Source organism: Dama dama, chromosome 11, assembly GCF_033118175.1.
Source record: "Dama dama isolate Ldn47 chromosome 11, ASM3311817v1, whole genome shotgun sequence".
In the NCBI taxonomy this organism is placed as follows: domain Eukaryota; kingdom Metazoa; phylum Chordata; class Mammalia; order Artiodactyla; family Cervidae; genus Dama; species Dama dama.
Window position 1 is genome coordinate 6,254,517 of NC_083691.1, and position 12,533 is coordinate 6,267,049.

A 12,533-nucleotide genomic window follows, 5' to 3' on the forward strand; every position below is an offset into this window, starting at 1 on the left:
GGCCTGACACCAACCGAAGGGCCAAGCAAAATATGTGAGCACGGGGGTGAACGCGCAGCCCCTGAGCCCGGGAACATAAACCCTGAGACGGCTAACAGGTGAGGCTGTCAACACTCAGATGCTTCCTATGCGCCACTGTGGAGCTCAGCACTTCCAAGTACACTTGAAACTCCCCAAATCCAAACCTGCAAGGCAGGCAGATCACCCCGAGGCAGGGGTGACCCAGTCATCTCCCCTTTCGCAGAGGAGAAAACTGAGACCCAGAGGGATGAAGTCATGCTGTGCATGGGCCACCCAGACACCAGGCTAAGAATCAGCATGAGTTATGAAGATCCAGCCAGGTAAAGACCCCCACGGGGAGCCCCTGGGCAGTCCCTGCCATGCCACTGGCTTGCAATGGGGAGCAGCTTTTCTCTTGGACCCGTCAGAACCCAGGTGCAGCCCCCTCCCCTCCTCTGAGCCAGGAGGGGGAGTGAGTGTCCCACTGCCCTGCAGCATCCCTGGACGCTCCACTCTTTCACTGTTCCCTCCCTTCCCCCCGACGCGGTTGGCTTGGCCCTGTGTGGATCCTGGCTGGCTGCCCCCGGGAGCCAGAGCCGGAGCCAGGAGCACTTGCAGCTGTCCCAGCTACGCATCAGAACCACAAACAAACACTGTTGCCTAGCAACACCGCCTCGCCCCAGCATCCCCAGGCTGAGTCAAGGGACCAGAGTCACTAGGCGCTCTCCCGCCACCATCGCCTGTTCAACTCTTTCATTTCTCAGATGGGAAGACTGAGGCCCAGAGAGGGGGAAAGGTCTTGTTCAAGTTCACTCAGGGAGCTTGGGGGCACGGCTGGAAGGGTACTCAAGGTCTTTTGCCACCTGACGTCACACACAGTCCGGACCCAGGTCTTCTCTTCCTATACAATCCTGGGCACAAAGGTGCTCAATAAACCCTGTAGACTTCAATTTTGAATTCACAACAACAATGTTTTTTTTTTTTTTTTTCCCCAAACAGCAGTCCCACAGGGTAAGAGGCACACGGTGGCCATTCCCAGCCTTGGACTCAGCCCTCGGTTTTGGGGGCTCTACCCCAAGGAAATGATCCAGGAGATAAAGAGAAGCATTTGTGCAAAGATGTTCCAACAGCCCCATTTATTATCACCAAAAACTGGCAACAGTGCATCTGCCTCAAACAGAGGAAGAGCTTAGCAACCATGAGAGCTGAATCCCCGGAATGTTATTTTGCCCTTTAAATGAAAAGCAATGACATGGGTCGGGATGAATCTAGGAAATGGGTAAATGTGGGAAAATGTGGAAAAATCAATGATGAGGGCAGGATAGAAGATGCACTCAGCTGAATTCTATAAAAGCATCTGTAAGAATACATTAGAAGGGGTCATGGACACAGGTGGGTGCTTTAGAGTTTCAGGGGTATTCAGGTTCCTACTATGTTTTCTTTCCATCAGGACTTTCTGACTCAGGAGGTCAAGTCTCCTGAGTTCAGAATATTCTCTAGAATCTCCAGAGAAAGCAGTGGCATGCCTGACCTTGGCCCAGAAGCCTGATATGTGTGTGTCCATGTGCTCTCACACTTGCCTCCCTGGTCTGTCTGTGTGCCTGTCCATAAATGTGTCTGTGTCTATGTCACAGCTGGAGTCAAGATTGCCGGGAGAAATATCAATAACCTCAGATATGCAGACATGCAGATGACACCACCCTTACAGCAGAAAGCGAAGAGGAACTAAAGAGCTTCTTGATGAAAGTGAAAGAAGAGAGTGAAAAAGCTGGCTTAAAACTCAACATTCAAAAAAACGAAGATCATGGCATCTGGTCCCATCACTTCATGGCAAATAGATGGGGAAACAATGGAAACAGTGACAGACTTTATTTTCTTGGGCTCTAAAATCATTGCAGATGGTGACTGCAGCCATGAAATTAAAGACATTTGCTCCTTGGAAGAAAAGCTATGACAAACCTAGACAGCATATTAAAAAGCAGAGGCATTACTTTGCCGCAAAGGTCTGTTTTGTCAAAGCTGTGGTTTTTCCAGTAGTCATGTATGGATGTGACAGTTGGAGCATAAAGAAAGCTGAGCGCCGAAGAATTGATGCTTTTGAACTGTGGTGTTGGAGAAGACTCTTCCGAGTCCCTTGGGCAGCAAGATCCAACCAGTCCATCCTAAAGGAAATCAGTACTGAATAGTTATTGGAAGGACTGATGCTGAAGCTGAAACTCCAATACTTTGGCCACCTGATGTGAAGAACTGACTCATTTAAAAAGACCCTGAAGCTGGGAAAGATTGAAGGTGGGAGGAGAAGGGGACAACAGAGGATGAGATGGTTGGATGGCATCACCGACTCAATGGACACGAGTTTGAGTAGGCTCTGGGAGTTGGGGATGGACAGGGAGGCCTGGCGTGCTGCAGTCCATGGGGTCGCAAAGAGCCGGACACGACTGAGTGACTGAACTGAACTGACTGTGTCTATGCAGTGTGCATGGCCATGTGTCTGTGTCTCTGTGCCTGTCCTTCTGTATTCATGTCTGTAGGTGTCTGTGCACGTCTATGTGTGTCTGCGCACATGCACATGTGTGTGTGTGCTGTGTGTGTGTGTGTGTGTGTATGTTAGGGCCCTCCCAGGAGAAGGAAAGTCAGGATTCTGGTTCCCCACCCCCCATGGCTTCTGTCTCCTCCCTCAGTGCACTGTGCATGACCCTGCCCACCCCACCCACCTCCAGGATGGCCAGCAGAAGACGGCAACCGCTCGCCCAAGATGAAGAGGCCTCAGAGGCTCAGCCACACTGTGGAACTCAACCCTGATTGCACCAGAGTCACCATGGAGCACCAGCGCTGGAGGTCTGCTGGTGAACCTGACCACAACTCCTTGGCCAGGGTCGGCACAGCATCAGGAAAGAGAAGCCCGGGGCAGCCCATGTGGTTCAGCCTTCCCCTTGCCCTCTATCAGCAGAGGACAGAGGAAGGGGCCACTGCAAAAGAGGGGCGTGGCTTAGCCAGGCGGAAGGGGTGTGGCAGAGTAGGGGCGTGGTTCAGCCAGGCAGAAGGGGTGTGGCAGAAGAGGGGCGTGGTTCAGCCAGGCAGAAGGGGTGTGGCAGAGTAGGGACGTGGCTCAGTAAGGCGGAAGGGGTGTGGCAGAGTAGGGGCGAGGCTCAGCCAGGCAGAAGGGGTGTGGCCGAATAGGAGCTTGGCTCAGCCATGAGGAAGGATCTCAGGTTCTGGAGGTAGATGGTTGCCCACGACTCATCAGAGTAAGTTCTGAAGCAACCAGAATGCCAGCTTTGAAGCTGAGCCTTGGGACAGGAGCAGCAGCGTGTCCCTGGGAGATGGAAAAGATGGAGGAGGAAGTGGGGAAGAGCAGCAGACAGCAAGGCCACCCACTCCCCACCACCATCAGTGCTTCGTGTGTGCGTCCCACGGGTTGTTTTCTTTTTTTAACTTTTTATTTTATATTGGGGTGTAGCCAATTAACAATGCTGTGATAGTTTCAGGCGGACAGCAAAGGGACTCAGCCGTAGGTATACATCTATTCATCCTCTCCCAAACTCCCCTCCCAGCCAGGCTGTCTCCTAACATTGAGCAGAATTCCCTGTGCTGTACAGTAGGTCCTTGTTGGTTATCCATTTTCAAGGTAGCAGTGGGTCCATGCCCATCCCAAGCTCCCTAGCTATCCCTCCTCCAGACATTTCCCCTTGTGTGTTTGCCCAGTCACTCAGTCGTGTCCGACTCTTTTCGAGCACATGGCTGACCAGGCTCCTTTGTCCATGGGGATTCTCCAGGCCAGAATACTGGAGTGAGTTTATATGCCCTCCTCCAGGGGATCTTCCCAACCCAGGGATCAAACCCAGGTCTCCCTCATTGCAGGCAGATTCTTTACCAGCTGAGACACCAGGGAAGCCCATCCTTGCCTCACGGGTTTTTCAAATCCGCATTTTCTGGCTGAATGGCCATGGGACTAAGGGAACTGTGTCTGGTAAGAAAACTGAGCTCTATTCTGTTCGGGGAAGTTGTCAGATGGCACTGGGAGGCCCAGAGAACCACAGGGACGCAGAACCCACGAATGAAGCTAAGATACAATCAATAGTCGGTGAAGTTATTATTCACAATTGCCAGCAAGAGGACACAGACCAAGTGTCCATCAGCTGGTGAATAAATCGACAAGAGGTGGTCCATCACCGCAACAGAATACTCTTCAGCCATAAAAAAGAATGAAGTCCTGACACCTGCTACAACACGCAGGAACCTCAAAAACATGGTTCTCAGTGAAAGGAGCCAGATGCAAAAAGTCACATTGTTCATGATTACATTTATGTGAACCATCCAGAGCAGATCAATCCAAAGGCAGAAAGCAGATGAGTGGTTGCCAAGGGCTGGGCTGGGGTGGGGAAAGGATGAGAAGTGGCCGCCAACCAGTGTGGGGATATTTTCATGGAGGAGGGTGCTGGAAATGTTCTAAAATTAATTGTGATGATGGTTACACAACTTTAGAACTTACTAAAAAAACATATAATTGGAAAGCATGTGAATTATATCTCAATAAAGCTTTCCTATTGAAAAAAGTCAGTGAGAATTAAATGGGATAATAGATATGATGATGATAATTTTTTAAAAGCTGGAAATGGTGCTTTAGTTTCCAGCAGCAGCAGGAAAATGATATCAAAGGGGGTGATTTTCCACCGCTCACGATGCACCAAACATCACACATTCATCACTGTATCTTGAAAGCAGGATTTAAACCGTGTCCACCTTACGGATGGAGAAACAGGCCAAGAGGAGCCAGGGGCCACCTGAGGCCACATGACTAATACATAAGCAGTCAGCATCCGCAGGCAGGTCTGATTTAATGCCAGAGTCTTCGCCCTTCACCCCAGCCCCACCCCGCCTGGCACATTTTGCCTCTTCATGTAGGTGAACTCCCGGAATCTCATAAATCTCAAGAGAAAGCCATAAGCCAGCAAGAAGTGGAGGGGGCAAGGGAGAAAGAACAGAACAAAACTCTAGGATTGCAAAAGCAGCTTTCACAGATTTATGGCTCCCGGCTGATCTATTAATGTATCACAACAAGGAGGGGCGAACAAATGGGAATTGCGATTCTCCATTTCAGTAACAAGCGAGAAATAAACAAGCACCCGCCGGCGGCTGTCCAGCCAAGGAGCTAGGACCGGGCTTTCTGGGGAGAGAGGCAGGTTCCTCCGGCCCCCACGCCCACCCACAACACGGAGCCGCCAGAGACACCGGAGGGCATGCGGGTGGGGGCGGCACAGAACCAGCCCGGTCACGGACCCCAGCCCCATTCAGGTGTGCATGCTTCCAGGACTGGGAGGGTCACCAAACAGATGTTCGGAGAGCAGAGCCCCATGTGTGGGTGTTGGGGGGGGTGGGGTGGAGGCTGCACCGCAGGCTACTCTGAGACCTTCTCCATCTGGAACGTCTCAGAGACCTCGCCAGGACTGATGTCACCAGCTGGAGCTGCCCCCTCACCCCACCCCCACCACGCGAGAGTCAAGGGCCCCAGGAGTTCTGAGGCATTCTTGTCGGGAACCACCCTGCCCTACATCCCTGTCTGAGCGTGGGGGTTCGGCCTGGCTTTGAAAAGCAGCCTCCTCCCTCTCCCCCCAACTCCTAGGACCCCTGAAAGCCCGGCTGCCACACACCGGGTTGGAGGAGCAGGCAAGGATGGAGTACATGTCTTGCTCAGGAAGGCGGTCCCAACCATGGCGTTCCACTTTGCTAGCTGAGTGACCACGAGCAGCTCACCCCACCTGGCTGAGCCTCACTTCCACTCAGGTAGCAAGGGCTGCTGAGCAGATAGGAGGCGATCCTGCAGGCAGCGCCCCTTGGCTGTGCGGGAAGGGCCGTATGCATGTTATTTCAGAGGCCTCGCCCCTCTGAAGGGCAACCATGCTCCCTTAGAGGCCAGTAGGTGAAAAGCACTGCCTGTGGAATCAGTTGCATGCCCCGCCCCCCGCCATACACAGGGTCCCACACACCAGCTGGGTCACTGGACACCTTGAGGTCAGTTTCCCCAAACATCAAGCTCTGTCCATCCCCCGACCCGAGGCCACGCAGCTGGGGTTACCTGTTGGTCATGGGCAGCATGGGGCGGGAGTCCTTGGTCCAGGTGACCAGTGGGGGTGGAGAGCCCTGGGCCTCACAGTCAAGGATCACCTCATCACCAGCCTTGGCCGTGACCCTCAGAGGCTTGTCTGCTTCATGTGACCCATTCACGAGGATCCTGGGCTTGGCTGTTGGTGGAAGCAGGCAGGGAGTATGAGCAGGGTGGGAAGCCATGGGATGCGGCCCACAGAGGACCAGCGTGCCTCCCCTAGGAAGCTGAGGTGGTACTGCCACCCCGGAGGTGCAGAGGAAGGTGGGCTCTGCTGTATCGGGAGAGCGTGGGTTTCAGGTTGGACTCAGATCTGATGGTTTCCCCCAGCCTCCCCTCCGCCTGTCCACCCCACCCACCTTCTGGAAGCTCATCTTGCTTTGCTGACCCCAACATGGTCCTTCCTGCCCCAACGTCTATATTCCTCTAGCTTCTCTCCATCCTGCTCCCCTTCCCTGGGGACATTCTGGCAGGTTCTTTCCTCCCTCCTTTCTCTCCCTTCTTGGCCTGGATCATCCCATTTATCCTCAGGAATAAATGGGATTAACCATCAGCTGATGCCCAGTCTCCCTCCGTGCTTAGGGCCCGAGGGGAACCCTGGCTCCAAACAGTTCAGTACACAATTAATTATTCAATGGCATTTGTGATGGGCACTAAGAAGGGGAAATTCCAGAGAGTTCAGCCTGAGGGATCAGAAAGCACTGAGATCTGACTGATGGGAGAAGTCAGTGGACCGGGAGTGAGGGAAGGGCATGCCAACAGAAGGAACTGTGTGTGCAAAGGCCCTGAGGTAGGACGGATCATTTAAGAAATTGAAAAGTGGCCAGAGGTTCTGGGCACGAAGAGTCAAGGAGTCGTGGAGGAAGGTGGGCAAGGGGGCTGCTGAGGGGTGGGAGTCCAGTCTAGGGCCTTGTGTCTTTCCCCAGCTTGTCAACATGAAGGTCGCTCCCCCTCCCCATCCAGTTACTGAGCTGGAGCCACTCTTAGAGCGTGGCCACACTGCTGGGGACAGTCCTCAGAGGCGGGACAGCTTTGATCTTCAGACAGGAAGCATTTAGAGGCAGGGCTGCTGACAGGGTGCCAGGAAGATGCAGGGGAGGTCAGATTGTACATGCCCCTGCCTCCACACCTGCCCAGCCCCTCTCCCAGGACAGGGGTGGCCATCACTCACTATTGACAGAAAGCCACATCTCCTGGCTGGAGAAGCCCACTGCATTGGTGGCCGTGCAGACATAGGCCCCTGCGTCCTGGACAGACGGCCGGGGGATGACCAGGGTGCCGTCCTTGCTCACGTTGTAGTGGGGATCCCCAGAGGCCAGGGCATTGGTCTCCTGCAGCAGAGTCACAGGTGACATCAGCAGAGCCCACCTCCCATGGCAACTTGCATCGCTCCTCTCCCCATGATCACTGGGCCTACCTCTCTGGTTACCTTTATGGTAACAGGCTTCACCTACCTTGGTCCAGGTGATGGTGGGGGTGGGAACTCCTGAGGCTACACAGGGGAGAGAGGCTGGAACGCCTTCATTGGTGATATGGTGGGTGGCAGTGGGCTGGATTCTAGGTGGCACTTTCAAAAACAAACCAATTTCATAAACCAGAGTTCACAGCAGCATTGTTCACAACAGCCAAAAGGTGGAAACAATCCAAGTAGCCATCAGAGGGTGATGGATAAACAGAATGTGATGTGTACGTGTGGAATATTATTCAGCCCTACAAAAGGAACAACTGTCTGATACATAGTACAACATGGATGAACCTTGACAATATTATGCAAAGTGAAATAAGCCAGACATGGAAGGACAAGTAGTGTAAGATTCCACTTATAGCAGATACCTAGAACAGGCAAATTCATAGAGACAGGAAGCAGAATTAATGGTGACCGGGGGCTGGGGGAGGGGAAATGCAGAGTTGGTGGGTAGAGTTTCAACTTGGGAAGTTGAAAAGGTTCTGGAGATGGATGGTGGTGATGGTTGTGAAACTGTGTCCCATGGAGTTAAAAACCCATCCCCAAACTGAGCCCCACGGAGTTAACAATACTGGCAACTAACAGAAATTCTTGAGCTTATCTTACAGCTTGCTGCATACCCTTCTGCCTGAGCCCGCCTTCACTGAGCAAGCTCGCTTAATTGTTTCATTGCAAATTGCATATCCTCAAAGCTTCGTGTAGCCTAAACAATAAGATGTTTGTCTGAGTTGTTTCCCAGGAAAACAACTGGAAGTCAGCTGTGTTTAGTTAAAGTACAAGCCAGGTAAGACTGATTGGGACCACTGACCCTAAAACTGGGTCTACGCAGGTGTCTGATAGGTGACTTTTTGACATCAGAGGACCAAAAGCCCCACCCTCAGATCACGCTAGGCGCCTCCATTTTTGGACATGCATCTCATGAAGAAGCAAGGACACCTGCACAGAACACTGATGACCTCGCCCCTTCCCTGCCTGCAGTCACCTTTTCCCATGCCTAAGACCACACTATTTCTTTAATAAATACCCTAAGCCTCTGGCCTTTGGGGAGGCCAATCTGAAATTTAGTCTCCTGTCTCCTCACTTGACTGCCTTGTGAACACACCCTTTCTCTGCAGTAAGCCTCAGCATCTCAGTGTTCTGGCTTGCTGCATTCTGGGCAAGGGTCTTCCCAGATGGCACTAGTGGTAAAGAACCCACCTGCCAATGCAGGAGACAGACACAGGTTTGATCCTGGGTCAGGAAGATGCCCTGGAGGAGGGCATGGCAACCCACTCCAGTATTCTTGCCTGGAGAATCCCATGGACAGAGGAGCCTGGCGAGCTACGATCCATCGGGTCACAAAGAGTCGGACACGACCGAAGTGGCAGCACGCACAAGCATGCATGCTGGGCAAATGAACCTGGTGGCACGGCAACGCGAATGCCACTTATGCGACTTAATTTATGCCACTAGACTGCACACTTTAAAATGGTTAAAATGGTAAGCTTTATATCGTGTATATTTTATCATGATTTTTAAAAATAACATTTTAGCAGGAGATTACGGCCACCGCTGCTGTAAATTCATGTCCCAGACAGAGGGCAGCCTGTGTCTAGGAACCAGCTGTGCTGTTTCTTCACTGTGGGACTTCAGATAAATCACTTAATCTTTTGGTACCCATATTCCTTGATCAGCAAAAAAAAGAAAAGGAAAAAAAAAGCTAAATTAACCTCAATTCCCTGCTCACTCTCTGGGGATGGACAGATGAGAAGTGGCAGAAAAGAATGTTCACAGGACACAGTGAACTTGAAAACAAGTGCAGAATCCATCCTGGGAACCATCCAGATTTTTAGGCATTAAAATGGGGTGGGGCAGGGGGGGTTGTCTGCAGGAGGAGCAGGGGAAGGGAACCGGGCATGGAGAAATCAGACCTGGGAGGGAAGGCCAGAAGCCAAGGGCTCTGACGGTAACACTAAGTTCCTTCCGGGGAATGCCCTTTTGGATTCTCCCAGGTGGCCAAAGCCAGCAAGTCAATCAGAATTTGTTGAATGGAAGTGAAATGAGCCAGGAGGGCAGAGCTTGATGGCTACCCCACAGAGGGGGCTGTGTGCAGGGAAGGAATTGAGGGGGAGGCTTTCTGCAGAGGCAGCCCTTGCTGATGGTATGATTTGCTGAGTTACCTCCATCTTGGAGCCTCAGCTTCCTTAACTTCAGAGCGTGGAGGCTCTTAAAAACTAACACCCTCTTAGAGGTCTGATGTGACACATACCCTACTTTTAACCAGAAGTGTAAAGAGACAGGACAGCTGGGTGCTAGACCCAGCCTCCTTCTGAGCTTGGGTTTTCCACTACAAAATGGGGAACGATGAGTTCTTCCCACTCATCCCTCAGGGGTTTAATAAAACAAGTGAAACAAATAAAAAGAGGATATTGATGTATGCAGTGAGTGACAAAACATAACTGGACTTAAACTTCTTGTTTTATGTTAAAAAGAATGGTGGTACCTGGTTGGGTGGTGAAGGGAAACAGGGACCCTCCCACCCTGTAGATGGGAAAGTCACTGGGCAAATACACGAAAAGCCCTAAAAATGTGCAGTCTCCGTGAGTCAAAACTCAATTGCACATCAATATTGTATCCTAGGGAAAGACCTGGTCACATGGGCAAAGGTGGGGCCTCAGAACGTTTATCCCCAGGTGTTCACGCAGGTGACACTGGACAGGGTTGGGGGGCAGGTTAGATACACCTGGTTCATCCAGACAGGGGACACGCAGTCTGAGTCTTATTAGCAGAAAACATGTCATATATTGTCACAAGAAACACTTGGGTTGCAAGACAGTAATATTACATGGTGACTCCAGTTGGTTTCTAAATATTTCTATGTATGTGTATACAAAGAATTTATACATAATTTATATACAGAATGTATATCATGCAAAAATAACTTATATACAACATATATAAAGAATATTTATAATGTACATGTTAAAGTATATGTACATTTATATAAATGTGTATAAATATATATACAGCGTGTATTGTGTATATGTGTACATGTGAAGCTCATGTGTGTATAAAGTATGAAAGATACACAACAAATGTAAGATTATTCCAGTTCTTCTTAGTTACTGGTATTATGGAAGGTTGGTTTTGTTCTGGAGTTTTTTGGTTTGGGGGGAGTTTTTTGGTCCATTCTTTAAATTTCCTACAGTGAATATGTACTGTGTGTGCAATCTCTTTAAACAGAGGTGTTCAGGATCAAGTTCCCCTTGGGCGCCGTCACCCACCCCAGCTGCCCCCGCCTCCAGCCCAGGACTCACCCTGGACAACCAGCTGCACGTCCCTATGCTGAGAGCCGGCTGTGTTGCTGACCACACAGCTGTACCTGCCGGCGTCCTCCAGCATCGCCTGGTCAAGGTGGAGGCTGCCGTCTGCCCGGACGGAATGCCGGCTGCCCGGTGGGAGCTGGTGTGGGCGAAGAAGAATCAGCTTGGACCAAGGGCCCCACTCAGAGCTGCTAAGAGAACTCCAGAAACCTCACTGCCCACTAGCCCAGCATGGAACAGCCTGGATAGAGAGGCCAGGGGTTTGCAGAGAGGGTGGGGGGTCTGGGGGTGACATTCCCATCTCTTCCCGGGTAGTCATGAGCCCCCACAGGCCCTCGGGGCCAGGTGGGTCTGACCCCCGGCATACCCTTGACCCTGCTTGCCCAAGGTCCACTGGTCCAGGGCAGGACACCTGACCCAAGGACGCTGAGAGGAGCCCCTCCCGGGAGGGTAGGCTTAGGGCCAGAGCCTTCACTGAGTTAGCACTGGAGCTCCAAGGCCTGTCCACACCAAGGCCAGAGAGAGGAGGGACAGCCCGTCCTCGGGGAGACAACCAAGCCGTGCAGAGTGGAGCGGAGGTGCGGCCGCATCAGCTGTGGTCCCAGAGAGAGCGGCTCCTGGTGGCTGGCCAGGTGTGTCCCCATCAGGACCGGGGTGGGGCAGGGGAAGCTGGTCCAGAATGGGGCCTGGGGCCACCTCTGCAGAGACACCCAGCCAGTCCATCCTTGGTGAGGACCGTTCCGCCAGGTGAGTCCGCTCTGGGCTTCCCTGTCTCTGTCCCTCGAGCCTGGCTGCATATTCTGCCCTCGGGTTCTGGGAGAGGCTCCCGGGCTGTCTTGGAACCCCTTGGGGATGAGTGAGCTTGAGGGGGCTTCTGCTCTTTGCCCCCGGCATCTGGGCAGGAGCAGGCCCACCCAGTGTCCCCACTGAGCTAAAACAGACTCTGCATCTCTGGTCACTCTCTGTCCTGGCGTGGACGAGGCCCAAGGCCACCCCTTCCCCTCATGCCCATCGGATTCTACTGGGGAATGCTCCTCCCTGCCCCAGCCCGTGTGCCCAGGCAGGGTCCTCCTCCTGGTGATCCTGCAGAGGGGCACCCACGTGATCAGCCTCCACAAAGCCTGCCCGCTCCGCGAGTTGGACCCTGTCTGTCCTCTTGCATCAGTGGCTGGGACAGCGGGGATGGGACCAGGGCAGCAGTCTGGCCACACAGTTGCTGCCTCCCCTGGATGTCCAGCATCTTCTGGGGTGTCTTCTGGGGTGAGGGCACCTTTTTTATAACTTCCTGGGCACAAGGACCTCAGATGTCTGACCGGAGAAAGGAGGGAAAGGAGGAGTGAACAGAGAAGGGAAATAGAGGGACCCAGGTGGCTCAGCGGTAAAGAATCCGCCTGTCTATTCAGGAGACTCAGGTCCAGTCCCTAAGAAAGGAAGATCCCCTGGAGGAGAAAATGGCAACCGACTCCAATATTCTTGCCTGGAGAATCCCATGGACGGAGGAGCCTGGCAGGCTACAGTCCACAGAGTCGCAAAGAGTCGGACACGGCTTAGCGACTAAACAGCAGCAACAACAAAGAAAACCATATCAATGGGAGCGGGTAAAGCAGCCACTGTGTGCCCAGCAGTGTGCCAGGCTGCCGGGCACATGCTCAGTTGCACAGAT

At 52.5% G+C, this 12,533-nt stretch overlaps 1 protein-coding gene across 5 annotated transcripts in view; it reads right to left on the minus strand.

Moving 5' to 3' along the window:
- HMCN2 (hemicentin 2) overlaps window positions 1–12,533 on the minus strand; it is a 177,547-nt gene that overhangs the window by 100,815 nt on the left and 64,199 nt on the right. For all 5 annotated transcript variants that reach the window (XM_061154405.1, XM_061154403.1, XM_061154404.1 and 2 more), the window contains exons 19-22: window positions 10,865–11,009; window positions 7,558–7,670; window positions 7,275–7,434; window positions 6,077–6,242 (exon numbers count right to left, since the gene is read on the minus strand). In XM_061154405.1, the coding sequence (XP_061010388.1) occupies window positions 6,077–6,242; window positions 7,275–7,434; window positions 7,558–7,670; window positions 10,865–11,009 (584 nt within the window). The remainder of the gene's footprint in view (window positions 1–6,076; window positions 6,243–7,274; window positions 7,435–7,557; window positions 7,671–10,864; window positions 11,010–12,533) is intronic.